The sequence below is a fragment of the Lepidochelys kempii genome, chromosome 7 (assembly GCF_965140265.1).
Source record: "Lepidochelys kempii isolate rLepKem1 chromosome 7, rLepKem1.hap2, whole genome shotgun sequence".
In the NCBI taxonomy this organism is placed as follows: domain Eukaryota; kingdom Metazoa; phylum Chordata; order Testudines; family Cheloniidae; genus Lepidochelys; species Lepidochelys kempii.
The window spans coordinates 122,637,555-122,664,895 of NC_133262.1; the positions used below are offsets into that span (position 1 = coordinate 122,637,555).

Here is a 27,341-nt window from a genome sequence, read left to right on the forward strand (position 1 = left end):
AGGGTGTGAGTAGAGGAGGGGGGAAGCTATAGGGACCATTTGGGAAGAGGAATGGACCCTAAGATTGGAAAACGCCCTAAGGCTGGTAATAGGGCCCCTGGGAGGCTAGTGAGGTTCTAGGCAATACTGGTGCCTACTAGACTCCGAGCATAACTAAGAGGCTGTATTAAGGCTATGGGAGACCAACTCATGGTTTTCAGTGGTGGCCCATTCTTCCCGCTAATCCCACATGATGGCCTACACTAGCTACAGCTGGGCAGTTTGTGACACACACCCTGTTCTTTTGCCATGGACATTCAGAGTGGGAGGAAGATACCCTCCGATCCCTGATCAGGTGTTAATCTGGGTGTCTGCTACAGAGTAGCATAGGCAAAAGCTTCATCTCTGCTACCCATAGTCCAAGGGTCCTAAGTGAAGCTACATGGCATCCTACACATCCTCCTCCTCCCCTATTCTCCCTCATAGAACCCCATTCTTTCCCCAAAGGGCCCAGATAGCTCCCCTCTTCCCCTCTTGGGGTCCCATTGCATTCTGAGATCAGAGGCTGCATCTCTGTATTAAAGTTGAGGGCAGTTACAAACTGCTTCTGGAACACTGCCGAATGTGTAACAAGTTGGTAACTCTTGCCATAGATGACCTGAAGCAGGGTCTCTCTGAGAACCTCCCTCCCTGCTGTCAGAACTCACTTGCTCATTGACACATCCATAGAAATTATTGCCCCTCAGAGAAGTTGAAGACTCCCAGACTGCTGCACTAGGCAGCACAGTTTGGGGAGGAGGTGAGCGGCCCTCAGTGGTGAAAGAACAGGTTAAGGTCTATTTAGAAAAGCTGGGCATGCACAAGTCCATGGGTCCAGATCTAATGCATCCAAGGGTGCTAAGGGAGTTAGCTGATGTGATTGCAGAGGCATTGGCCGTTATCTTTAAAAATTCATGGCGATTGGGGGAGGTCCCAGATGAATGGAAAAAGGCAAATATAGTGCCCATATTTTAAAAAGGGAAGAAAGAGAACCCAGGGAACTACAGACCAGTCAGCCTCACTTTAGTCCCCAGCAAAATCATGGAGCAGATCCTCAAGGAATTTGAAGCACTTGGAGGAGAGGAAGGTGGTCAGGAAGAGTCAACATGGATTCACCAAGGGTAAGTTATGCCTGACCAACCTATCTATGATGAGATAACTGGCTCTGTGGATATGGGGAAAGTGGTGGATGTGATATATCTTGACTTTAGCAAAGCTTTTGATACGGTCCCCCACAGTATTCTTGCCAGCAAGTTAAAGAAGTATGTATTGGATGAATGGACTATAAAGTGGATAGAAAGCTGGCTAGCTTGTTGGGCTCAAGGGGTAGTGATCAACAGCTCGATGTCTAGTTGGCAGCACGTATCAAGCAGAATGCCCCAGAGGTCGGTCCTGGGGCCGGTTTTGTTCAATATCTTTATTAATGATCTGGATGATGGGATGAATTGCACCCTCAGCAAGTTCGCAGATGACACTAAGATGGGGGGAGAGGTAGATTTGCTGGAAGATATGGATAGGTCCAGAGTGACCTAGACAAATTGGAGTAGTGTGCCAAAAGGAATCTGATGAGGTTCAACAAGGACAAGTGCAAAGTCCTGCACTTAGGAAGGAAGAATCCCATGCATCGCTACAGGCTGGGGACTGACTGGCTAAGAGGTAGTTCTGCAGAAAAGGACCTGGGGATTACAGTGGACGAGAAGCTGGATATGAGTCAGCAGTGTGCCCTTGTTGCCAAGAAGGCTAACAGCATATTGGGCTGTATTAGTAGAAGCATTGCCAGCAGATTGAGGGAAGTGATTATTCCCCTCTATTCAGCACTGGTGAGGCCACATCTGGCATATTCCGTCCAGTTTTGGTCTCCCCACTACAGAAGGGATGTGGACAAATTAGAGAGAGTCCAGTGGAGGGCAATGAAAATTATTAGGGGGCTGGGGCACATGACTTACAAGGAGAGGCTGAGGAAACTGGGGTTATTTAGTCTGCAGAAGAGAAGAGTCAGGGGGGGATTTGATAGCAGCCTTCAGCTACCTGAAGGGGGGTTCCAAAGGGGATGGAGCTTGGTTGTTCTCAGTGGTGACAGATAACAGAAGAAGAAACAATGGTCTCAAGTTGCAGTGGGGGAGATCTAGGTTGGATATTAGGAAACACTATTTCACTAGGAGGGTGGTGAAGCACTGGATTGGGTTCCCTAGGGAGGATTTGGATTGATTTGGAATCTCCATCCTTAGAGGTTTTTAAGGCCCAGCTTGACAAAGCCCTGGCTGGGATTTAGTTGGGCTTGAACCTGCTTTGAGCAGGGAGTGGGACTAGATGACCACCTGAGGTCCCTTCCAACCCTGATCTTCTGTGCTTCTAAGAACAGCTCAGTCAGGGTGGATAGTATTAGAACACCAGCAGCCTTGGCAGCAGAGGATTTTTTCTTAAACCCCTGCCTGTACCCCCAACTTCTCCCATGTCTCGCTCTTATGCCGAGCAAATACAAACAGGTTGTAGGTGTTCAAGATTGGGAACAGAACACAGGAATCTTATTGTCACTTAGCAACCTTTATGGTTTTTGTTGTTTTAGAATTTCCCACCTTTAATTACATTGCTCCTCTTTTTCCTTTGTATAATTAAATCAGACGCATTTTAAACCATGATTTATCGACAGTCTAACCAAGACTTTTGCCTGCATACAACACACAGTGAAGGACCGGTCTACACTAGAAATTGGAACCAGGGCCCCGATCCTGCAAAGTCTTGTGCATGTGCTTAAGTTTATAGAATCATAGAATCATAGAATACCAGGGTTGGAAGGGACCTCAGGAGGTCATCTAGTCCAACCCCCTGCTCAAAGCAGGACCAATCCCCAATTTTTGCCCCAGATCCCAAATGGCCCCCTCAAGGATTGAACTCACAACCCTGGGTTTAGCAGGCCAATGCTCAAAATGGTCCCAAAAGTAGGGCCCTACCAAATTCATGGCCATGAAAAACGCATCACGGACTCTGAAATCTGGTCTTTTGTGTGCTTTTACCCTACACGACACAGGTTTCACAGGGGAGACCAGGGTTTCCAGAACTGGGGTCCTGACCCAAAAGGGAGTTGCGGGGGATGGGGAGGGTCACCAGGTGATTTTAGGGGGAGTTGCAGTGTTGCCACCCTTCAGAGCTGGGTGCCGGGCCAACAGCCGTCACTTTTCGGCCGCCCAGCTCTGAAGACAGCACTCTGCCAGCAGCAGTGCAGAAGTAAGGGTGGCAATACCAGACCAGGCCATGCTTACTTCTGCACTGCTGCTGGAGGTGGCTCTGCCTTCAGAGCTGGGCTTCTGGCCTGCAACCGCCGCTCTCCAAGCAGTTAATTTTTTTGAGTTAGTCATGTGAGTTAACTGCCATTAATCAACCGCTGTAATTATTAGCAAATAAAAACAGTTGCTAAGAGATTAGAAGATGATCCTATCAAGCCCTGACTAAGGCTAGATCTACACCAACACTTTTGTCGGCAAAACTTTTGTCATCAGGGTGTGAAGAAAACACACCCCGCCTGGCAAAAGTTTCATCACCAAAAGCACCGGTGTGGACAGCACTGTGTCGGCAGGAGACGCTCTTAGTTTTGCCTACATAAGGGGTAGTGCAGAGGAGGCCTAAGTCTCTCTGGTCACTTATCCGGGTGAACATAAGCCCATGTCTACACTACAGCCGGTGTCTGGCAAAACAGACCCCGCCCCCCCACGTCAGAACCCGCCCACGGACTACAATTCCCAAGAAGCCCCGGGCCTCCCCTCCCGTACAGACTACAGTTCCCAGCATGCAGCGCTCATAAAGCGCACAGCGCCCAAGCTGCCCTGCGCTCCCTTTCCGCGCATGCGCCCCGCAGCCCGGGCTGTCGCTCCCTGGCTGGCGGCTGCGGCGAGTCCCCGCCATGGAGTCTTACGATGTGATCGCGAACCAGCCCGTGGTGATAGATAACGTGAGTCCGGGCCCGGACCCCTCAGGCCGGCACCAGGGAAGGGGGGGGCGGGAAAGACACGGCCAGCACGATCCCTTTGTCACCGGGGCCCCGCCCTGCCGCTCCCTTTCCCCGGGCGAGTCCCCTCAGCTCCGCCCCGTCCTGATTTCGGGCCCTCCCAGGCGCAGCGACGGGTCAACCGAACTCAGGACACGCCCTCCTTCCCGGTTTTTCATTGGCTCCCGCGCCTGTCAATCACCGAGGACGGATCATCCGAACCTGCTGGTTCGACCGGTCTCACCTCCGCGGTGGTGCCCGGGCCCGGAAGTGTTTTGATGGCCTGATTGGCTCTCTCGGCTGTCACTCGCATGGGGTGCCCTGTCCCTTTGCTCAACCTGACGAGCCCGGCCCCTGAGGAATGTACCTGCAGTGATTGGCTACCGTGGCTGTCTGTCATAGGTAGAGGCTGGGATCCCATCAGGTTCCATGGTCCATTGCCCTGCCAGGACATCTGTGGCTAGTCTGGGCAGGTTTGGGGTGAAGGCTCTGCCCTGACCAGGCACCCAGCGTGCATTGCTGAAGTGCCCAGCAGGACGTGGAGCCTCTCGGACACAGCCCCCAGCACGCACTGCTCCATCTTGAGATCAGAGGGTATGCCCTCTTCCTGGGGATAACCGCTCCCAGAGTGCACTGCTTCATCTCCAGACCAGTGAGAAGTGCGGCTCATGGGGATGACGTGACTGTTCCCATAATACGCTGCACTGCCTTGAATTTAACAGTCGGGGCATGGCCTGCAGAGATGATGGGTTCTAGCACATGGCCCTTCTCGTTGATCCAGAACTTTAATCTCTGTGGGAGACACCTCAGTATTCTAGATGAGGTCGGCTACATGCCTTAGTGAAGTACTTCAGAGCCCCATGCAGACAGCAATTTCGTTAGCTCTGATCCGCGGGGCCTCCCAACAACAAGGACTATTCAGTAAAGGATGAGAGAAGGAGGGGGATGGTTTAGAGGCAACCTGATTTGTTACAATGGGTCACACACTCGGTCTCCTCCCTTCAGCCCCTTGATGCCAATATTCCAAACAAATTTTACTGTTCACTTGTCAAATGAGGGGATCCTGCCTAGGCTTTCATTGTTCTCCATCACCTTTAACAAAAGGATTCAGGAATAATAAATGGGCTTGCTTGCCTTGCAGCTCTGAACACCTTTAACAAAAGGATTCAGGAATAATAAATGGGCTTGCTTGGCTTGCAGCTCTGAACAGCTCTGTTTTCTTGTACCTTGCAACTTTAGCCCTTCTAGGATCACACTTGGACATCCTAGCATGTCTGCCTTTATATTGGGTGATTCCTAATTCCCTCTTATTGCATTTTCACTGTCAATCCCAATTGCCACCTGGAAATCCACCCATGTCTTGAACTCTTTCATACCAATGTGCCTTTCCCAGTAACTAATTCCAAATATATTTCAGTGTTGTGACTTGTATGTGTCCAGATGGAAGGCATGACTCTTGTTTAACTCTTAGGGAGACATCTCAAATTTCCTGTGGCTCCTGCCATAGTTTGTATTGCTGGCTTTTACACCCACAGTTGATGCGTCTCTTTAGGATCGAGGAGAAATGCTGTCTAGAAGTTAGACCAAGGGTTTGACTTGGTAGGCCTGGTTTCTTTTCCTTGTAGAGAGATTTTCCTGAACTGCAATACCATATCTTAACCCTTCAAACTTTGAAACCTGATCCAGACAGTTTGGTTCCCCTCTCCCTATTCTCCCACTAACTCTGTGTGACCTTGGGCAGGCTGCTTAACCTCTCAGTGCTTTAGTTTTTTCATCAGTAAAATGGGAATAGTGGTGCTTACCCACCTTGGCAAAAGGCTTGTGATCTCCTAGGATGAAAACCATGGGAGAAATGCAAAGGAAATGTTATTAGAACTTAGCGCTAATAATCTGCAGACACTGCTTGGGGTCGAGCAAGGTATAAAGAGGCATATTAGCATATCTGGTTTCACTTTGTTCCTGACTAGTTAAATTGAGATTTTTCCCGGTATATGTGAAAGAAATAATTGAGAAATTTATGTTGTGAGATCACCATTTTTCACTGGCAAGGCTCCCATATCAGGATCTTACAGTGACATTGCAATTTTGGAGCTGTCCGTGAGTGATAGAGGAAAGTGCTAGGAGAGAGAAAGTGGAAACAGTGCAGACAATATACTACTGTTCTGCACTTCTTTGTAGTGCCTTTCATCAGAGAGTCTCAAAGGGCTTTACAAAGTTGGGTATTATCCCTGTTTTAGGCATGTAAAATGAGGCAGTGAGACTCGAGAACAGATCCAGAGAGTCCCGATTCCAGTCCTGCTGTTACCACTAGTAATACCTACTCTTACCTATTACTGTTATTTATTGCCAGCTGAAAACTCATGTTTACAACACCGGGCTTCTGTTGTACAAAGCTGGAGGTTGGGGTTGCTGCACAATACTGGCTTAACACTGCCTCCTTTTCCCATAAGTAATTTGTAAATTACTTGAATCCCCGTTCTGCGATGAGTGCTATGTGGGCAGATTGCTGCACCCCCATGGAGCCTCGCCAAAATCAGTGGATGGGTGGCCTTGGTGAACATAAATGAAACCAGTCGAGGTGAAGGGCCAGATTCATCACTGGCCTCGGCAAGGGCAACTCCACTGACCTCTGTGTAGTCGTCCCTACTTGCATGAGGCCTGACCTGAGAGAGGAGAATCAAATGTGTCTTTGTAATCTGTATGTTGTTGTTTTCCACAGCTGATACCGCACTACTGGATATTGTTTCATTTACTGAATTTCTTTTTTATGCTCTTGATGTTAGCAAAAGAATATCTACCAAAATGGAAGTGAAAGTGGTGGAATGTGTTATTTCCATAGAGAGTGAGAACAGAACAGATTTCATCTGTCGGTGAATTCCATGTTTATTCGGATTGTAAACCCATTCAGGGTTAGTGAATCAGTTTTGTAGTCCACTACAAAGCTGGTGAAAAGGGTGTGCTTGTGCTCCCGAAGTTTAGGTATTGTAAATAAAATATATTTTCACTGACTTTAAAACAATCTTTAGGGTTTTTTTCCCATATGTAAAATGCAAAACCAATCAGGATAACTGATAAAGGAAGCTTGATAGATCTTTTTAAATCTGTTTTAATAAATTTTAATATGCTTTTGGTGTGCAGTGTTGTTGTAGCCAGGGGGGAGGTCATATGTTTTTGCTGTACTTAAAATTGCTTCCACCACATTCCTTGAAATGAACTTCATTCCAGGGCAACATAACTCCCCAGAATATTTATTTTAAAACCATGATTCTTGACCTGGCAATGTCCCTTTAACCACTTAAATTCTTTTCTGTGTGGATCTGTTGGGACAGTGAGCAAAGATTAAATCGATTCACCTACCTAGTGCACACAAGTGTACCTTTGTTTAGAAAGATTAAAGCGTTTTACAGGGAAACTAAATAGACTGGAAAGCATTGTCAACTCTCATAATAGAGAGATGGCTAACAATTGCGATTGGATTAGTGCCTGGTACTGCTGCATTTGGGCCAAGTCCTGCAGGCTCGTGTGTTCCACTGAAGTCCAATTCATGTTTTTGAGGAACAAATAATCTCAACTGATTTTGAAGTTTAATAAGTAAGTTAAAAATGCATCCCTTGCTGGGAACCTCTCAGTGTTAAATAGGAGTATCATTGTTCTCCTGCAGCTGCTTCCCTGGAGCCAGGCATGCTGGCAGTATATTGAATTATTATCGAGACTCAAATATTAAATAAGAACTGTCTTTGGAGGAGGTTGCCTTACTGTATTTATTTATTCTGCTCTTTGCTACGGTGAATATCAAAGAATGAAATTGTGTATTGCCAAGCATATATTAAAGCTGTTGCCTAGGAAACTCAAGACTGTGTTTTGTAGACTAGAATAATGGCTTTGCTCTAAAACGGGTGGTCAGAAAAGAGTCCACGTCAAGCTGACCCGTCTCTTATTTCACAGATCATTTCTGTCTGTGAGTAGGTTAGTGCAGCCATCCAAGAAAGTTATGGGCCATCAAGCAGGAGTCTACTCTGGGTCACACAGAACGTCTTAACTGTGCTCTGATGGCAGGATGGGGATGACTCACAGTGCTCCAGCATGGGTTTGTGGGTAGGGCACTGGCCTAGGAGGCAAGACCTGAGTATTAATCGTAGTCTGCCCCTTATTGGCCGAGTGTATTGGGGCGAATCAGTTTGTCGGCCTTCCTGTCTGTAACGTGACGACAGAGATACTAACCCGCCTTTTGGGGGTGCTGTGAGCTCTGTGGGTGAACTGCACCATTGATTGTCTGGGATCCTGTGTGGTAGGTAGAACAATCCTCTTGACCTGTAAACCAAGAAGCCGTGCTGGGGAGACACTGAAGGTGAATAGAGAACCCCATTATTGGAATCGGTTGGCTTCAGCATGCATCAGATGCCTCACTCCACTCTTATCTTTTAATTGCATGCCTTTCCACGAAGGCGCTCGTTTTCAGGGTCCTGAGTGAGTAAACCTTGATTATCTCCAGAGAGAGCATGTGAGAGTCTGTTGTTTATACTAAAAACCGGGGAGTTTCCCTGAGATCACTCTTTGTTTCAAGATGGCGCTCCTATAGAAAGGGGAAGAGGAAGCGGAGGAGGGGAGAGGATCTGCAGTAATTGTGGTAGGCAGCCACATTCCCAGGATGTATCCTGAAAATATCCATGAGGATTTGCTGTTTGGTCTGAGAGATTTCTGCAGCTCCAGGAGGTCAGCTGCCCAGCCCAATTGTTACCAAAGATTCAAAATGCTCAATTTTTAACTACTCTACATGCTGCTCCTGTGGGGTTTTGCTGCTTTGAATAGTGCCTCCCTGCCTCTCTCTCTCAAAAAGAAAATCTCCCGTCCTTGTTGTATCCAGCCTCTTCTCACTGGCTTCCTCTTGAATCCGATCCAAGCTCCTTATTGCATCCAAAGCCCTGTGCAATTTTGCTCCCACATTGCTCTCTGCTCTTGTTTCCTTTTGCTCCCTACTTGTCCCCGTAGCTCTGCCGAGGCTGCGCACCTGTTATTGTTGGCCCCAATCATGGCCCAGGACCCCACTGTGCTAAATGCTGTATAGCCACAGAACTAAAAGTCTGTCCCTGCCCCAAAGGGCACACCCCCTTAGCTTCTTCTCCCAGCCTCAACTCCAGTCTGTTTTCCATGTGGTTCTCCCCTTAATACTCCTCCCTGGCTCAGTCAGCCACGCCTCCATCCTTTCCTCCAGATCCCATCTTCAGGCACAGGTCTTCTGAAAGGCCTGTGAACCCTCCTCCTGCCCTTCTAAGACACGAAACTGGCATGGTTTGGCTAAACTCTGCCATTTAATTATTTGCTTTGTATTGCCCTCTCCGCCACCTGTATATTGGTCAGTTTAGACCAGCAGCCTGTTGGAGTGGAGGCCTCTTTTTCTGTGTCTGTTGAGCCCAAAGCATACTTCTGATGCTAAACAGGTGACAATGTTCGGGTCTAAAATAATCTGCTGTATGAAGCAGACGCCACGTTGTGGGACTGCTGTGTGCACCCGTGTGACGGCCGAGAGGAGCTGATACTTTTTGCGGATGTTCCTCAGCCTTCACACTCCAGGCCTGCACAGCAAGGTGTTGTCAGTGGAGGGTGGAAAATACTCCCACTTGGGCACACTGCAAAGCACATCTTCTTGAGGAAGAGCTTGTCTGGTTTTCGATCGTCTGTGCGGGGGGCTTTCTTCGTGCGGGGTCAAAGTGGGGGCTGTTCGTGCTCCATTTAACATGCTACTTGTTTTTAAATTGTTGTGAGCACAAGTGCCATGTGACTGACGTGCAGAATTATTCAATATTATTTATTTGTTTTTCACACACTTCTCTGCTCCTCCCATAGGGCTCGGGTGTGATCAAAGCAGGTTTTGCAGGTGACCAGATACCGAAGTACTGTTTTCCAAACTAGTAAGTACCCTAGTAACTCTGGTGGGGTTTTTTAGTTGCTCTGAGTATCCTAGACCATTTGCAGCCTACATAGAAGGGAGGAATGGTCTTGTGGTTTAAGCAGTTGTTGGGAATCTGAAGAAGTAGGTTTTATCTCTGGCTCTGTCACTGGGATAATACTCACCTTCCAGAGGTGTCCTGGAGCGGAGTTCAGTAACGTTAAATGCTCTGAGATTGCCTGAAGTTGCTAAAAAACGTGCAAAGGATAATTACGTATCGCTTTAGTCAAGTCCCGTGGGCTTCCAGTAACTGGTTGTAGTTGTAGAACTATAGACAGACCAAAGGTGGAATTAATTTAACCCCAGTACAATGGTCACCCTGCTCTTAGACAACGGAGGTACTCTGGAAAACTGAGAAAACAAAAGCAGGATGGGTAAAAAAAGACCTTTTTATATTTATTCTGAGTCCAGTTCTATCATCTTTACTCCTGTAAAATGGCCGTGGATGTCAATGGGAGCTTTAGCTGAGAAAGGACTCCAGGATCCGGATGCCTGGGCACCACTGACAGCTGTTAGCTCACCAGACTCACTCTTTCCCAGGGGTGTGCGTGTGCTCACCCAGGTGAAGGAGTCCCTCGCACCATTGCTAGCAATAGCTTCTCAGGGAATAGAGAAGCACTGACTAGTTAATGCTCAGGTATGTATACTGTCTTGCATGAGACTCACCAATACTTGTAACCTCCATTGTAGCGTGGGCAGACCAAAGCACGTTCGTGTCATGGCTGGCGCTTTAGAAGGGGACATTTTCATTGGGCCGAAGGCAGAGGTAAGAGTGCCTGTTTATCAGGGATCCCCATGTGTCTGGGTGTCGTAGTTCCCAGCTGAGAAGGATTGCGGTGCTCGTGGAGGGCCATGTTTCCCCTGAAAATGGGAGAGCTGCGAAGGGGAGTAGTCTAGACTTTCCAGTCCAGGGTGCTGCCTGCAGCAAGCTGATGTTCGTGCCCTTCCCCAGGGTGGTGGTGGTCGTTGTTTCAGCTAAACACGTTTTATATTAGCTCAGCACCTGCGGAGTCTTCCTCTGCTGTCCCTGTTCTCTGCGCCCGTAGAAGGGTACTGTTTCTTTTAGACAACATCCCTGTCAAAAGGGACATAAAACTAATGTCCTGATCAGATATGATTGTTACGGAGTCCATAGCCCTTTCCTAGAGTGGGATTTCCACCCCCCCAGTGTCCTGGCTAGATTCCAATTGGACAATTACATCCTCCCTCCCTAATCTCCCCTGCAGTTTTGAATTGGATACAACATACATTGACTGCTGTGGGGTGTTAAACAACTGCCGTCCTTCTCCCCAGAGGTGGCTGCATTTTAGTGGGGCGAGATGGGATTCTGTAACAGGTTCCTGTCTCTCTGTCACTGGGTATAGTTGTGCCTCAGTTTCCGCTCCAGATCTGTGTTTCAGCCTCCCCCTCTGAGCTGCAGTCTCTCTCTTGTCGTAGGCCGGTTGATCTTTTTTATAAGTTCTTTGACCCTCTGGCCACAGCAAGAGAGTCTTCCTTGGGCTAAATGCTTCCATCCTTCACACATCCAACTTCACCCGCTGTTGATGCAGGGCTGATCAGTGCCAGTAGCCGTCCTTTCCTCCAGCAACTGCCCCTGTTGATGCACAGGGTGGAGATGAATTTCGTTCTACCCTGCCTGGACACCCCTGCTGCAGGCCCCAGAAACAAGATGCTAGCCCATAGTCTCCTCCATCACTCACTTCACTCTTCTCTGGGTCCTCCTATTTCTGGCCTTTCTCTAGCCAGCTCACAGTTCCTTCTTGCGCTGCATCCCCATCTCTCATGGTCAAGAACCTTAAATACCAGATCTTGCTTTGCTTCTGGTTTCCATAACCTGAGCAAGAAGATTGCCATATATAGTCCTGTCTTGCCCAGCACATGGTCCCATGAATCCCTCCAGACTACGGCCCCCTTAACAATCCTATCTGTGGCTGAACTTGGCCTATAGACTCTCCTAAAAGGTCAGTGCACGCCCCCATTAGAGCTTCCCATCATGCATAAACTAGAGAAGCCAACGTACCAGTTATGGATATTTGTATATCAGTTTATGAAGACTGTAGGGATGGAAGGTGCTGTATAAATACAGGATCTGAATGTGCTGTCAGTATAAAAAGACCTTATTTATAACCTGGGAATACTGTGCAAAAGGAGTTTGTCGTTAATTGACAGTCCTGGCCTTTTAAAATTCCTCCTATCCTTTTCAATTAAATACAAACATTCAGTGTTTTTCCTTGGAACTTACAGCAAGCAGATGCATCTGTAAGAGGAGCAGTGTCACTAGAAATGGGCAGTGAGGAATATGTTTGGAAATCTCGCTGAAAGGCATGTTATGTTGTCTTTTCTATGTGGCTAGGAGCACAGAGGTCTGCTCTCGATTAGATATCCCATGGAACATGGCATAGTGAAGGACTGGAATGACATGGAGCGCATCTGGCAGTATGTGTATTCAAAAGACCAGCTTCAGACTTTCTCAGAAGAGGTGAGATTCCATGCAGACCCAGGGCTTTGTTGCTAAGTGTGTCAGCTATGAGGTAGATCTGGCACCTTTCCTTTGCTTTTCCCTGCAGAAGCTCTAAATGTACCTGTTCATTAATCAAAATTATTGCTTCACATTAGACCTCAGCCAAGAAGTATGCAAGCAGAATGACCTTGTGGCTAATCTGATACTGTAGCTTTACTGATGATCCAGCATTCAGGCCCCGCACTCACATTCTCCCCAATGCAGTATTCCATTATTTCTGAGCTAGGCCGGGTGCTCCTAATCGTTCCTGTTCTGCTTTATCCGCTCACCAAATGTTTACTAATGAGATTGTTTGAAAGGAAGGAGGAGTAAACCCTGTGCACACAACCTGGAGAGAGAAAGAAATAAAATAGGGCAGCCTCTGCAAGATGTCCTGCAAAATGGCTCTGGAAGTGGCTTAGAAGCGTTTCTGCAGCATGGTGATGAACTGAAGCCTGCAGCCCCTAGTCAGGGCCTGTGTTTTAAAGGCAGCCCTGCTGGAAACTTAATGATGTGACTTCTGAGTGGACAGATGGGAAAAGATCCATTTGGTCACAGCAGGATAGTCCCCTATAGTCTGTTCCCCAGGGCTCTGTCTAACTTAGCTTGAAATGGCCCAAGTCCTGAAGATTCTCCAGCCCTTCCAGTCGGAGATTATTCCACAGCCTCTGAGATCTCACTGGTTGGCAGTGTTCCCTCATTCCTTAACTTCATCCCACGTTGCTATTTATATCCCTGCGGTGCCTAAAGTGTACGAATAAACAGAGTTATTGTGGAACACGTTTCCAATCACGCTCCCCACCCCCAATCCGTATGGACACTCGCAGCCTGCGGGGGGGACAGAGCCCCACTCCTACCTCTAGCTGGGATAGAGCGTTCCCTGCTGCAGTGGTTCAGAGCCCCAGAATTAACCCCTCTGCTGAGTTCTGTTTGTCTCTATTAAACCAGCATCCTGTGCTCCTGACGGAGGCTCCCCTGAACCCACGTAAGAACCGAGAGCGAGCTGCTGAGGTTTTCTTTGAGACCTTCAACGTGCCAGCACTTTTTATCTCCATGCAAGCGGTACTCAGCCTGTAAGTTTCTTCCCCTTTCTCTGCACAGCCTGAGCAGAAGGGCAGAAATAAGACTCAAGTGAGGTTGTCCTGAAAGCCAGCCATTCCTTTGGAGGATGACTATTTAAATGGGGACTGCTTTGCCCTTCCCAAAACCACAGGGGCGTTTGGGTCAAGCTCTGATGTTTGCAGTTTTGTCCCATGTGTAATTCTGATGTTCACCTCCTGGAAGGACGTAGAAATACACCAGCTAGTAGGCTTTTTTTTTAAAAAAATCTCTCCAGTCATTGCTAGTGTAACAAGGTCCACCACACTCAAATCCCTGTAAAAGCCACAGTCTGCAACTTGAAAAGGAGGACTTGTGGCACCTTAGAGACTAACCAATTTATTTGAGCATAAGCTTTCGTGAGCTTCAGCTCACTTCATCGGATGCATAGAATGGAACATATAGTAATAAGATATAGATATATATATATCGATATATATATATATATACAGACAGAGAAGGTGGAAGTTGCCATACAAACTGTAAGAGGCTATTTAGTTAAGATGGGCTATTATCAGCAGGAGAGAAAATCTTTTGTAGTGCTAATCAAGATGGCCCATTTAGACAGTTGACAAGAAGGTGTGAGGATACTTAACATGGGGAAATAGATTGAATATGTGTAATGACCCAGCCACTCCCAGTAGGGGTCAGTTCAGCTCCACTTGTGGGAGTGCTGGTATAAACAGGGGCAAGGATTTTGTTGGCATTTGTAATTTTACCACCATGTCCTCTAGGTCTGCCTGCAGTAGTGGTTCGTGGTCTTTAAAATGCTGGTGGCTGCTGGTGCCTTGACTAAATTAGTGCCCCATGGTTGTTACCATTGGGGGGGGGGGGGGTAAACGGTTGGTGGCAATGGTGGAGGAAAGGCTAGTGTATCCAAAGCAGTACCTCTCGCCCGCTGGCCTGGCATCGTAGCCATATTGTGCCCGCTGTGGAAAGCTCCGGGCTCGTGCTGCGTACCAGCTGTACTCTCTAGGCAACGTGAGGCACCCGAGCTGGCCGACATAACGATTCCTGCCCCTTCAGCGGTGTTAGACTGTGGCATTTTGGGAGATAGCGTGAGCAGGGAACTGTGTGTGACTGGCTGGCTAAAAGAAGGATTTGCAGAGTTCATCTGCAAGGACTTCTGTCCTGGTCTTTACCAAGCCATATTAAACCAACGGAGGCTTTATAAAATGGCTGTATTTTGTGCGCTGTCCAGTTTCAAATGGATCAGCTAGTGACCCTGGGATTAATCCTATTTCTTTTCAAATCCTTCCCTTTTTTATTAGTAACCCACTAGATTGTTAAATGCATTTTTTAACTCTAATATAGTATTCTTCATTCCGGTCATTTACTTTCTGCATTTCGCTTATGAAATTGGACTGATCAATTTTACTTTTTCACTTTACCAACGTTTACATATATTGATTATAACTACTTATTTTGATCCATAGGGCATTTTGTAAAACGTTATTTAAAAACAATCACCCCAAATCCTGCATCAAGGCCAAAATTAAACAGAGTTCCTCAGAACTGAAAAAAACTTTACTTTAAAAAAAAAAAAAAAGTAGAAATGCCCATTTCAGAAGTAAGCTGAATTATTCTGCAGTTACTTGATTCTCTCTCATTGCTTTATGATTTGTCTGTAGTGTAAACATGGCATCCGTTGGGCCAGGTACAAGTTCAAGTGACACTTACGAAATTTGCTGCCTGTCACTCAAATACGATCTTTCCCTCCTTTGTTGCAGTTACGCTACAGGGAGAACCACAGGGGTGGTGCTGGACTCTGGGGACGGCGTTACCCATGCGGTTCCTATTTACGAAGGGTTTGCCATGCCTCACTCCATTATGCGGATCGATATCGCTGGCCGCGATGTATCCCGCTTCCTTCGCCTCTATCTCCGGAAAGAAGGCTATGACTTCCACACGTCATCAGAGTTCGAGATCGTCAAAACCATCAAAGAGGTGCCCTGCTGTCTGTGATTGGTCTAGGGGTGATTTCTGCAGTGATGAGCCAAGGAGTCTATGAAATGGGGTGCAGATCCTTAAGGGCCAGCTCCTTGATGGCAGTCTTGGCAGCGGGGCCCCTAAAAACTGAATAGGCCATTGAGCCAGAACTCCCCTCTGGTTCTGACAGAGGCTCTCTTCATGTTGGGGCGGAGACACGGAGGCTGGTCAGCTTGGGGGACGCTCGCATTGCCCGTGCCTGTACTGTACCGGTGGTGCAGATAAATGCAGAACTCCAGTCCCAGGGCTGGCAGGGCGGCACCTTCCATTAGCACTAAAGTCAGCTTCTGTGGAAAAAGGACAAGTTAAATGCATGCCGGATCTGAATGAGAAGTGTGAAATCTTCCATAGTCCACTGTTCACAACGATAACATTTAAAATGCAGTGTCCAGATTAGAGACACTCTTCTTAGGAGCCCCGACCTAAACAGTATTTTGTGATCATTTGCGGCAAAGTCTCTCACAAATATGCACACTCCGGGAAGTAAACAAACCAGAGCCATCTTGGCTACTGTTGTGTTAGAAACACAGAGGAAGGCAGCTCATCTCTGCCAAAGAAGAGGACAAAACTGAGGTGGGGGTGGGGGGGGGGAGGAAGGAAGATGAATATTTTAACTACAAGAGTGACTGATTCTTAGGGTAGCTTTGCCTCTCTCTTCGGATCTCGCCCAGCAGTTTCATACACAAACAGGGCTCCCACAGATTGATTGCAATGGGGGCTTTGCCTCTCTAGGTGCTGAGCTACTGGAGTGATTAGCATAGAAATGCTCATAAATGCGTACAGGCATTCAGACTGCAGGATCAGTCCGGTAGTGATTAGAGCCCTTGAATTTCTGACTCTCGTTGCTGAGTAGTGACATCTGGTGGATAGCTGCCACACTGCCTAATCCCTTCGCATAACTGTGCTGTCCAGTTGGTTTAAGACTGATGATGCGTGTGCCTGGTCACAGTCTCTGATCTCCTGCCAGCAAGAGAGTGAGAGAGGATAGAAAAGGTGCTCGTGGCTTGGGAGTCAAATTCAAATGCTTGTGAGCGGCACCCACACGTGGTCACTGCTGCAGCCGAGTGACTTCAGCCGAATGCACAAAGCTCTGGAGGTGTGAGGCTTGTAGGTGGTTGTTTCTGTTTTGTGAGTGCTGATTACAAGAGAGGAAGGGCTGGCGTTTCCGTGGCTAGAGAGAAATGTAGAAGATTCTCTTCAGCTCTTCACAAGTGACTAGGAAACATCCTGTAGCTTCTATGCCTTGCAAGATGCCAGGCTTGGTAGGATGGGGAAAAGTGAGAAACATACGTGCTTCCAAATCGGTGGTATATTGCACCTTGGAAACACTCGTACAAATGGCCAGAGTCCTTGGTGCGCTTTGCCTCTTAGAAAAAAAACAACGAAACCGCCTGTATTGTGATCTCTGCTCTAGCTCTCGGGCTCACCCATCTCCCAGGAAAGTGTTGACTTTCTGAACCTTACCCTTCTGAAAGCTGAGCTCCGGAACAAAAATGGAGATGAGCCCAGACTTGTATGCTGAACGTCCTCACTAGCGAAGCTGGGGGAGTGGAGAGTTAGCACATATAAGAGCTTTAAATTTGCTTTCCCTCCCCACACTCCTCCCCCCCCCCAGTATTTCCTGGTTCACCAAGGAGATGCCAGAATTCATCGTTCTCCAACAAATATCAAGGGTTGCAGTGAGATTTCTGCTGTTGGTTTTCACCAAGGCAGCAGGCAGTGCTGCAAGCTCATGATTGTATCATAAGCTTTACTGTTTGATTTCCTTAAAGACCCAAGTTGTGGAGACAAGGAATAAATACGAGAATTTCTACTTATTTTTTTTTTTTTTTAAATGAAAGTTTGCAGCCCTCCTGGTTGTGGAGAAAACCTGAGTGTAACCTAAAGGCTTAAAACCAGGAGGAAAAATAAAAAAGAAACCCTAATTTATTATTTGTCATGTGATATATAAACCAATAATGATTTTTTTTGGTGCCTGACATGATTTTTGAAGGACTGGGGTTGGCGGTACTGAGGTGCTGAGGATTTCCGAGAGAATCGTTTTTAAAAGGATTTTTAACTTGCTTCAGCCTGGTCAGTAAGGACAGTAGCAGTGGATTTCTGGGCTTAGCCCTTTCATTTTTTTATTCTTTGCATTTTGACTTTCACACTGTTTCCTTCCTAACTAGCTTGTGGAGTTGCCTGGCAAGCATTTCCATCTCTCTGATACGTGTGTCCCAAAAAGGGACCAAGTCAAAATAGCAAAGCTTCTTGCAGAACAAAAAGGTCACAACGTTTCTATTTGAAAGTATCCGAATGTTTTTGTTTCCCCATGAAGCCCTATAGGGGCAAAGCTGCCAGGAGTCTTCGGTGCACCATGGGAGATGTAGTGCAGCTAGAGAGTGGGGGCCAGAATGAGGTACCTCAGTGGCTCAGGGTAGACTAACAAATGTTTCAGTTCAGATTGATCTGAAATATTTGTTTGTCCCAACAGAAGGTTCTGCTAAAAATTGCTCTCTTCCCAGAGGAAAACCATTTCGTTAGGAGCCCTGCTCATCTGCCTGCGTTCCCTTTGCAGCGTGCCTGTTACCTGTCAATAAACCCACAGAAGGACGAGACGTTAGAAACCGAGAAAGCCCAGTACTACCTGCCAGATGGAAGCACTATTGAGGTGCGTAAGGACAAATATTAAGTTATTCTTCATAAGAAGCTCAGTGTTAGTAGAACGTCCTGGCCCTCTCACTGCAGGGGCCTGGGAGGTCTTGATAGAAATCTCTTGCTAAAATGTAGCTGCAGTGGGGACAGGATTGCTCTTGTAAATGGTTAGAATAGTTCCTTATTGATTTCTTTCTAAAGACCTACAGTGATTGAACCAATTCATAAATGGTTTCTGATAAATATAGCTTCCCCCTGAGGATCGCTGCACACCCGTAACTCATTGAAATCCCAGTGGTCCAGAAACACGTGCTGTTCCTGGCTAATGGCACACGGCTTGCTGTTAAATCAGTGACACGGAGACCTCAAGTGCAGGGGTCTGCACTAGCAGGTTCTGATGCAGGATCAGGGACAGGGTGAATGGGTCTCGGCGTACTGCAAATCCTGCAGCAACCTGTAGATGGGGTTTATCTTCTCTAACAGCACAGAAAGAAAACCTAAAGGTGAAATCTTCCGGATGAGGACGGGAGGGAGTATGGGGTTTTTTTTCCCTTAGTGCACCAGACTTGGAATTAGGAGGTCTGGGTTCTGCTCCAAGCGCTGCTGCTCATTTACTGTGGGGCTAGGAGCAAGTTGCTTCCTCAGTTTCCCCTCTTCCCCCCTCTATAAAGTGGGAGGTAATAATTTACTTAGTACTTCAGTGGCATGTCGGAGCTTGCTTCATGTTCATGAAATGTTTGGATCTGTGAAGCTACATGGGTTATTGTGTGTGAAAGGGAGCTGCCCATCAGCCTTGTGTTCGTCCTCAGGACGTTAATGATGTCACACAAGCATCTGGTAGGTCAGAGAGACTCTTTGTAACTCGCTGATGTTTCGGTCATTGAAGGGTTAAGCGGCTCTGCGATACGGGCATAGGCCACACTCCTGCTTGGCGCGCCCTGGAAGCTAACCTGGTCCCTCGTGTCGTTTGCAGATCGGCCCTGCCCGTTTCCGAGCCCCCGAGTTACTGTTCCGGCCTGACCTGATTGGAGAAGAGTGCGAGGGGCTGCACGAGGTGTTGGTGTTCGCTGTTCAGAAATCTGACATGGACCTGAGGCGAACGCTCTTCTCCAACATTGTGCTCTCCGGGGGCTCCACGCTCTTCAAAGGTCTCTTTGCCTTCCGACAGGGCACGACGCCCTGAGCCAGGGCTCCTGACCCAGCCGGATTGCCCCGGACGCCACTGGGGGTGGGGGGTGAGGTCATGGAATCCCAGGAAAGCCCTGTTGGCTCCTCCAGCTGCTCTCAAAGGGCCAGGGCAGGAGCGAGGCTTTGTCCAGCTTAGCAATGGAGACACCAACACTCCCCTGGGAAGATGATGCCACAGCTTGAGACGTTATTCCTTTCTCCAAAACTTCTGCCGACATCCAGTCTCCTCCTGTTACTCCTTGTCATCCCCCGAGATAATCCCTCCCCTGCTTGGAATTGCCTCTCAAGCTTCTGTAGACTTTTGGCATCCGGCTCCCACACGTGTCGTTGATGCTCTCCCCTTGCTATCCTGTCCTTCCCCTTCTGCCATCATCATTTTGCCTAAGAAAGCACTGAACAGCCAGGCTCTTTCTGCTCTTCCATTGCACCGTTTTAGGGCAGTTTCTTTATTAAATCCCTAGAAAGCTGGTGCACATCCTGAGGTTCCCTTAGGTCTCTGCTTTGGTGGCAGGGCTGTTGAAATCCCCCCAGGCGTGAACTGAGCGTGTGCAAGGATTGTAGCCACATCCACGACTGGATGTCCCTGCCCACCGTAGAATGGGGGCGATAAGAGAAGGATGTAGAGGGAGAGATTGTTCTTAAAGCCAAGGGGTGTGTTACGCTCTGAGATGATGCTAATGGAACAACTAGCTCCTAGCTGTAATAGAAATCCCAAGATCTCTGACATTCCAGCAGGAGTCAAGGTAAAACCACTACTCCTATAGATGAGTCTCTCCTGGGCCCTCCCCATCTGTGCTTTCCAGGGGTCACTCACAACCACTTCCTCAGTGCAAGCCTCCCTGAAAGTCCCTCAGAAGCAGAGTCTGTGTTATAAAGGCCACAGACTTCTTCCACTTCCCAGCATGCTTTGCAATGAAATGAGTGACAGCCAGGCTCGCCTTTCTCCCCTCTCTGCTCTGAGGGAATCAGACATGCTCATGGGGCTTACTCCTTCCACTTTGTGGCAGGGCCGCTCTGCACCATGGCATGAGTCCACCCCTCTGGTAAGAGGATGAAACTCTCCAGGACCTGCTTCCTGGTCCTCCACCCCCATCTGGTAGCACTGGAGGGACAGGAATTGAGGGGGGAAGGGTGCGCCTACGCAACCTTCTCTGAGCTTTGTGGTTGGGAGACTCAACCAGATAGAAACAGGAGGTCAAGCCTACCTAGCTCTTCTGAGACTTCTCCTTTCTCCCTAGGGACAGCTTGTCTTCTCACTTGCCCTGATAAAGCCATTCCACCAATCCCGGCCAGGATCGGTGACCTTTGGAGGGAGTAGGTTGGCTAGGAGCGTGAATCCAGTTATTACTAGCACTAATCTTGGTTAGTGCGTAGGGACCAACCAAGGTCAGGGCCCAGTGTACTAGATGCTGTAAAAATACAGAGTGGGACCGCTCTAAATTATACAAAGCCCCTACATCTGTCGTATCAGGATCTTCTTTCCGGTTATGCTCTGTGGGCTCCCCAAGCCTGCCAAGGACTATGGGAAGGGACTTTATAGGCTTGGGCTCAACGGCCGTTCCCCGCAGTATTTTGTGCAGAGCGTTGCTGCATCTGCAATAACTGGTTGGGGGCCATGATCAGAGGCCCAAACTAAAGGCAAGTTTCCTTTTCTGTGCAGGCTTTGGAGACAGGCTCTTGAGCGAAGTGAAGAAACTAGCACCCAAGGACGTCAAAATAAGGGTAGGGGCGCTCTCCTCTTGAGGCTTCCTGGCTTGCCTCTCCCCTGCCATGCACCAGCGAGGTTCAGCAGCCTTGAGTTCCTTGGAGACACCAGGCTGAGGTGTCCGCTGTCCTGCCCTTCAAACAACTCCAGGTTTTCCGGAACAGCCCAGGCACCCTGGTGGTGGCTGCTGTTCCAACTGAAACCCATTTGGGCTGTGGAGAGAGGTATCCTGCTGGCATGCAGCCCACCTCCAGCATCTCTGGCCATGGTCATTCACTGGCAGTGCAGCTTGATGGCAAAAGCAGTCCCAATGCATGTGTCTGATGGGTGGGAGTGACTGTGGGGGGGGAGGTAACTGGGGAGCAGTTTGTATTCTGGGGACAATGTTAATCTGAGTTCTCTGCCTCTCCTTTCAGATATCTGCTCCTCAGGAGAGATTATATTCCACGTGGATCGGGTACGTACTGCAGAGCGACACCATAAAGCACTTTGGCCGCCGAGCCTGGCTTTAACTGTGTAGCTCACACCTGGGCCCTGCCCGCACTACAGTTAGAGCCAGAGTAGCCCCGACCATATTGGGTCATGTTTTTTGTGAGCAGGGTTGTGGTCTTGTCCCTCATCCTGGGCATGGTCCGTTCATCGTAAAGCCGTGCTGGACTCAGCACAGTCATAGGTGCAGCCTCTGCCAAGGAAACACTGCTAACTATGTTATCCTGTTGTGGTCTCCCCAGTCCTCCCAGTCTCACCTCATCCTGCGCCATCCCAGTCAGTGGGAGCAGGCCCTTGGATGGTAGAGCCTGGGGCTGGATTCCCCTCTCATTGATACCAGTTACTTCAGTGGAGTTACTGCTGATTTAGACCAGTAAGTGAGAGGGGAAATTGGGACCATAGGCTCCTATCTGACCGTGCCCATTTAAGGTGCTGTTGAAATAAGAAAAGCCACTTTGCTGGCAACGCCTGTGTTCTGCGGCTTGCTGGCTGTTGGTGCAGTTTCAGCTCCCCCATGGACAAAGCATGGATGATGGTGGCTGAAAGCTCAGCATAACCAGTGTGGGCCTGAAGCGAACGGGGATTCGGTTTGTAAGCTCTTTGGGGCAGGAACTCTCTCTCTGTGTCTGCACAGCGGTTAGCACCCTGTGGTTTTGGCCCCTGCCAGCAGCCTGGAGGTGCTGCCGCAGTCCAGATAACACACAAGGGAACAAGACCCACACTAGGAGCCATTGGCTTGTCCCGCTGTAGTAACACACTCGCTTGTTCCCCCCAGGGGCTCTATTCTGGCCTCGTTGGACACTTTTAAGAAAATGTGGGTTTCAAAGAAGGAGTACGAAGAAGATGGAGCCCGTGCCATCCACCGAAAAACCTTCTAGCCTGGGACCCGTCCGAAACTCGCTTTTCTGAGTCCGAGTGTCTGTGAGGAGCTGTGTGTGTGCGTGTGTGCAAACATGGCCCTGGAATGTCACGGAGCAAAGAGGAGGAGAAGGATTAGAACACTACTTTTTTTTTTTTTTTTTTTTTTTTAAACTGTAGGAGGAAAAATAACCAGGCCCCATTTCTCCGGTATGACCCATTCCCCTTTGACCTTCACTCCTCTTGTGGCCACCTCTCACGCTTAGAAATGGAACAGCTGGACAGAAGGGATCTGAGCACTGCAAGTCACCTAGTCAGGTTGTAGTCACATAGCCTAAGACTCCAAACCCTGGCGTGTCCTTACCCTACGGCACTCCACAGCACTGGCTGCTTAGCTCTTCGTGGGTGCTCAGCAGCGAGTGTCTCTCATGGGCCAGTTCTTTTTTTTTTTATTTTTTTTATACAGAAAAAACACATTGGGAGCAGTTACAACCCCCTCCCCTTTTTTTTGGTTTTGTTTTTGGTGTGTCTGCGTGTGTGTGTGTGTGTGTGTGTGTGTGTAAACTCTTAGCCTGCTCCATGGGTATGGACCACAGCTGCACAGCTGGAGCAACTGCTGATAGGACTTAGTTTGTGTTGCATGGTGTAGGTCACAACCACCTCTCCTCTGCTCTGATTGTACTAGACGGTTATGATCTTAGTCTCTTGTTCACGGACGTTCCTTCTCCTTGTGAGGCAGGTGCCCAGGATGGGTACAAAGGCACTAGTGTGTTTGCTTTGAGAGGTTTACAGGGCCGTGTCCTCTCTCTGTAAGAGAGGAAGCTGCATTTTTCCCCCTTTCTCCCACAGCAGGGTCAAGGAACCATCCATTTTCAGCCAGACAAAACCTCTTCCATTTGATCCGTCCTTGGGCAAAAAAGCACATTGTAACTTTTGAATTATTTTATTTATTGAAATGTTTAATATCTACGTTACTAACAGAGCTGCTGTTTCCAGGGGCAGCGGCTGCCCCTCTGGGTGAGTCTGCTGCTCTCCTTCCAAGACCCTTCAACTGAATTTTCCATTGTTTAATGCTAACACTAATGTTTACAGCACACATGCCTAGCATCGTAGCCAGCTAGTCAACCCCACAATGCTTCTTGGTTACCGCTAGAAAGTCAGCGTTCTCTAGGAACGCAGCACGTGAGAGGACAATGAACGGGGTGGTACGTTGGCATCATCATCAGGTGCCTGAGCACTGGCTCTTCATGCCTCTGTAGTGTTACGCGCGGCTAACCCTTCCGGCATGACACCGCGACAGCGTATGGAAGGCCACGTACCTGCTCTGGGTGGGGGTGTTCTGTTCTGAGGGAGCAGCTGGTGCTTTTTACTTCTCAGTGTTTTTGTTTTTTAAATGAGGTTGCTGCTGAGAACCAAATATTTTGCCTGGTTTAGCCACTTAAGTATTAGAGGAGAACTCAAGGGAGTTGTGGAGTCAGGGTAGTAGCCTTATCTCTACATAGAGCCAAGTCTGGGTCTTTGAAAAGAACAAGCTTGGGGTAGGAGGAGGGGAAGGTATTTTAAGTAGGAAAGAAGCATCCTGGAGAAACCCAGAGCTTTTCCTACCTCCTCACGGATTTGCACCTCTAGGGACATGGAGGGGGAGAGGAACCATCCAAAACTTTTTTTTTTTTTTAAAGCACCTGTTTTTATTTTAGATACTACATAGATAGTTGGAGATTCAATCCCTGGATTTAGAATATTCAGTTAGCTTTATTTCTACTATAAAAGCCAGCTGCCTCCATCAGACATGCAATGATGCAAATGCAGACTTTGGGCTTATCATTAAAGGGAAAAAAGTGTTAATGCCTGCTCCTTTAGAAGACCGTCTGGCTAGTGCGTTTTGTTTTTTAAGTAACATGCCTGTGGTAAATCCCTGCTTTGTGTCTTGAAACGGAAGCTGTAAACACCAGTAATTCCTACATGTGCTGTTGCATCCTTTGCTTCACAAGCTCCCCTTCCCCTCTTAACACCATGCCTGCAGCGGTGGTACTGACAGGCTCCAGGACAACTTCTGGCTGGTAGGGCCTGTGCCGAACAGAATCTGGTCGCCCCAGCTCTGCAGGGGAGCGACGCGGTGTGGTGGGAGGGATAGAATTTTCTTCTTAGCCTGCCGAGGAATAAATTCCAGGAGGAGGCTGCTCCCAGCTCAATCCCGGTGCCTCTCCTACTGCTTTTGTCAGGGCAGTGTCTGTTTACGCTAGCAAGAACGTGAGTGGGAGTCGGTCTCACCTTCCACCCCCCCAAGAAGAGTGAGGCTGGCAGTACCATGCTGTTGGAAGCTGCTGCAATCGCACCCAGTTGTATTTGTGTATTCAAGTGTCTTAAAATCCAGTTAGGGCAAAACACCCCTTTAGGAACAAAGAAGACGGAGAGGGAGGGGTGCAAGATAGGACCTTTCCGGGGCAGTAGCTCCTGCTACACCAATTTCATTTGTTATACTGCACCAAAACCAGTGCGGCCTCCAGCCAGAGGGGGGCTAGTGCCATTCGTAGAGAGGGGCAGCTGCCACCTTTTTAAAATGCACAGAGGCCCAGTATGCCTGAGCCAGACCTTAATGCAGCTGGGGTGTTGAATAAGGTAAGATCAGGGCCCTCCTATCTCAACACTGGTGTAAACTGACAAAGCCTCACTAGGCAGCCTCATTAACGCCCTTGAGCATTTTGGAGGGAGACTTTGGTGACATTAAGGGCTTGTCTACCCGGGCAAGGCTAAAGCGTTGCTGTGGCAGCATTTTAACGTGCCTTGCGTAGTCGCCGCAGAGCGCTGGGAGAGGCCCTAAGACCCACCTCCACGAGAGGTGTTGCTCCCAGCGCTGGGGCACGGTCTACCCTGGTGCTTTCCAGCACCCAACTTGCTGCGCTCGGGGGGTGCTTTTTCCCAGCAGAAAGTTGCAGGGCTGGTAATGGCCAGTGTAGACAAGCCCTAGAGGCTGGCAGCAGGCAGAGAATTTTCTACGGAAAGTCTCCCTCGAGGTCAGGCGCTTTAGGAGTAGCGGGGGGACAGTGGGCAGTAGCCTATAAAATGTTGTCAGCAGCAGCCATGTAGGCTGCAGCTACGCTGTAGTTTGTTATAAAAGCACCGAAGCCTAAAGCAGACAGCACAAGAGAGAGAGCTCTGCAAGGAGGGCCGATTCTCCTAGGCCAGCTGATAAAGTCCATCCCCTGCACCAAGGTAAAAGTGACCGAGGATAGAATTGCAGTGCCCGCTAGCGCCAAGTCTCTTTTTGCAGCCTTGTAAGTCAGTTGCTTATTGATTCCCTTTCTGTATCCCATCTGTGCACTCCACTCTGTAGCCTGCCTGCACCAGGTAGATAAAAGTTTGTTCTTAATTCACCTCTGAGCTGTAACAGTCTCCTTCCCTTGCAAGTCTGGCTCACTAGCCTGCTGTGAGGCCATCGGCTGTTGAAGGTCTACGCACTCCCTAAATCTGATTTAACATCCTGATTTAGAGAGTTGCCAAGGAGGTGGAGGAGGGTCTCCCTCAGCTGTAAGCAGCTAGTGCTACCTATGGATCCCCCCCCCTTGCCAATTTGCTGCCTCCCTAGGGAACTAAACTTGAATTTAAAATCTTTGCTATATCATCAGACGTGAGCCTAAGAAATTACTGTCTTTTCCAGACACACAAGGAAGAAATAGGCTTATATAATTCCCACAGGTCTTAGCTGCTCATGTTTTGATCACCGCTTCTAGGAAATGCTACACATTTATGACAGCTTCAGTAGTTGGCAGTGCAGAGAAAAGGGAAATGAGAGGATTAGACACCACGCTTTAATTTGCATGCAGGCAAATTCTTTGTGGCCCCCATCCATTTGTTTGCATGACTTGCAGCACATTCGCTTTCTAAAGTGGGAGCAGGTTCAGCCATGCAGGCTGCACCCTGGCCTAGAACTAACCTACTCAAGCTGCAAAGCACCAGAAGGGACCTCTGGTATCAGCCAAAGCTGCCAGATGTGGTTGTAGAAAGCAATGAGATGCAACAGTCCACTTCAGGATAGGGTAGTTTGGGAACATACTTCCATGCAGTGCCAGCTTCCCGCCTGGACGAGGCAGAGAGGCCAGCTACACCGTTGCATCGTCTGTTTGCAGTGCACTACTCAAGCAGTAGCATGTATTATAAAGGCTTAGCCACTAACAGCTGGTGTTGCAAAGGCTCCCCCATTTTCCCTCCCCACTACTGAACTCATTTCCCCTGCAAATAACTAGTGGGAAACTGGGCTGATGTTTAGCTTCCTACTTATCCCAGTCCTTCTAAGAACAAAGTAATGGTGGGTTGAAGTAAAAGGCCATTGCTGAGGAATAGCTGCTGACACAAAGAGCCTGTTCCGTTGGAAAATAAGCTGTACTTGTATTCACATTGTTGGACAGCATCAGATAGCAGGTGATGCGTGGAAGGGAATGACACTGTTAAGAACAGCATAGGACAGCTTACAAGTTTGCTGCCTCTTCTCTTGCCTGACCCCATATTCCTTATCCGGACTTGGAGCTAGTAGGAGCAGCAGCTCTGGGCAGGGTTCTGTTTGTAAGCCCCACTCACCAGCCAAAGGCGCTGTCTGCAATCTAGCGTTCGTTCTATCAGCCTGACGCTGTTCCTCGCCCACCTCTCCCAACCGTGGTGCCTGCTGGTACCCAACATACCTAAATAAAGCTGTTCATATACAAAAACCTGCATCTCTCTGTCTGCAGAGGGGGGCTGGATGAGCTCTTACTCCAATTGCTCTGGAGACAATTTCTTCCCCTGAAACACTCGTGGTCATTTCAGAAGTTACTGTTGTGGGCTGTACACTTACACTCCACAGCATTTGAAGTGGGTAGGACAAAGGGACCAAACAGACAAGTTGAGGGGGAGGAGGGTGACTGACAGACATATTTTTTTTTAAAAAAATCTCCCTCGC

General features: G+C 48.4%; 1 protein-coding gene across 1 annotated transcript; it reads left to right on the forward strand.

Moving 5' to 3' along the window:
* The first annotated feature begins 3,847 nt into the window (after positions 1 to 3,847).
* ACTR1A (actin related protein 1A) lies at positions 3,848 to 27,111 on the forward strand. Its single transcript, XM_073354515.1, has 11 exons — positions 3,848 to 3,964; positions 9,845 to 9,909; positions 10,638 to 10,713; positions 12,301 to 12,426; positions 13,396 to 13,520; positions 15,276 to 15,492; positions 18,092 to 18,184; positions 19,142 to 19,316; positions 21,017 to 21,078; positions 21,478 to 21,518; positions 22,326 to 27,111. The coding sequence occupies exons 1-11, from the start codon at positions 3,917 to 3,919 to the stop codon at positions 22,426 to 22,428; spliced, it is 1,131 nt and encodes a 376-aa protein (XP_073210616.1). The 5' UTR covers positions 3,848 to 3,916; the 3' UTR covers positions 22,429 to 27,111.
* Positions 27,112 to 27,341: the final 230 nt, after the last annotated feature.

Bases quoted from the DNA above. Each gene is read 5' to 3' on its own strand.
- ACTR1A (XM_073354515.1), top strand. From the start codon at position 3,917: ATGGAGTCTTACGATGTGATCGCGAACCAGCCCGTGGTGATAGATAAC. The intron at 13,521-15,275 runs GTAAGTTTCTTC...CCTTTGTTGCAG, and splicing joins ATGCAAGCGGTACTCAGCCT to TTACGCTACAGGGAGAACCA. The intron at 19,317-21,016 runs GTCTCTTTGCCT...TTTTCTGTGCAG, and splicing joins GGGCTCCACGCTCTTCAAAG to GCTTTGGAGACAGGCTCTTG.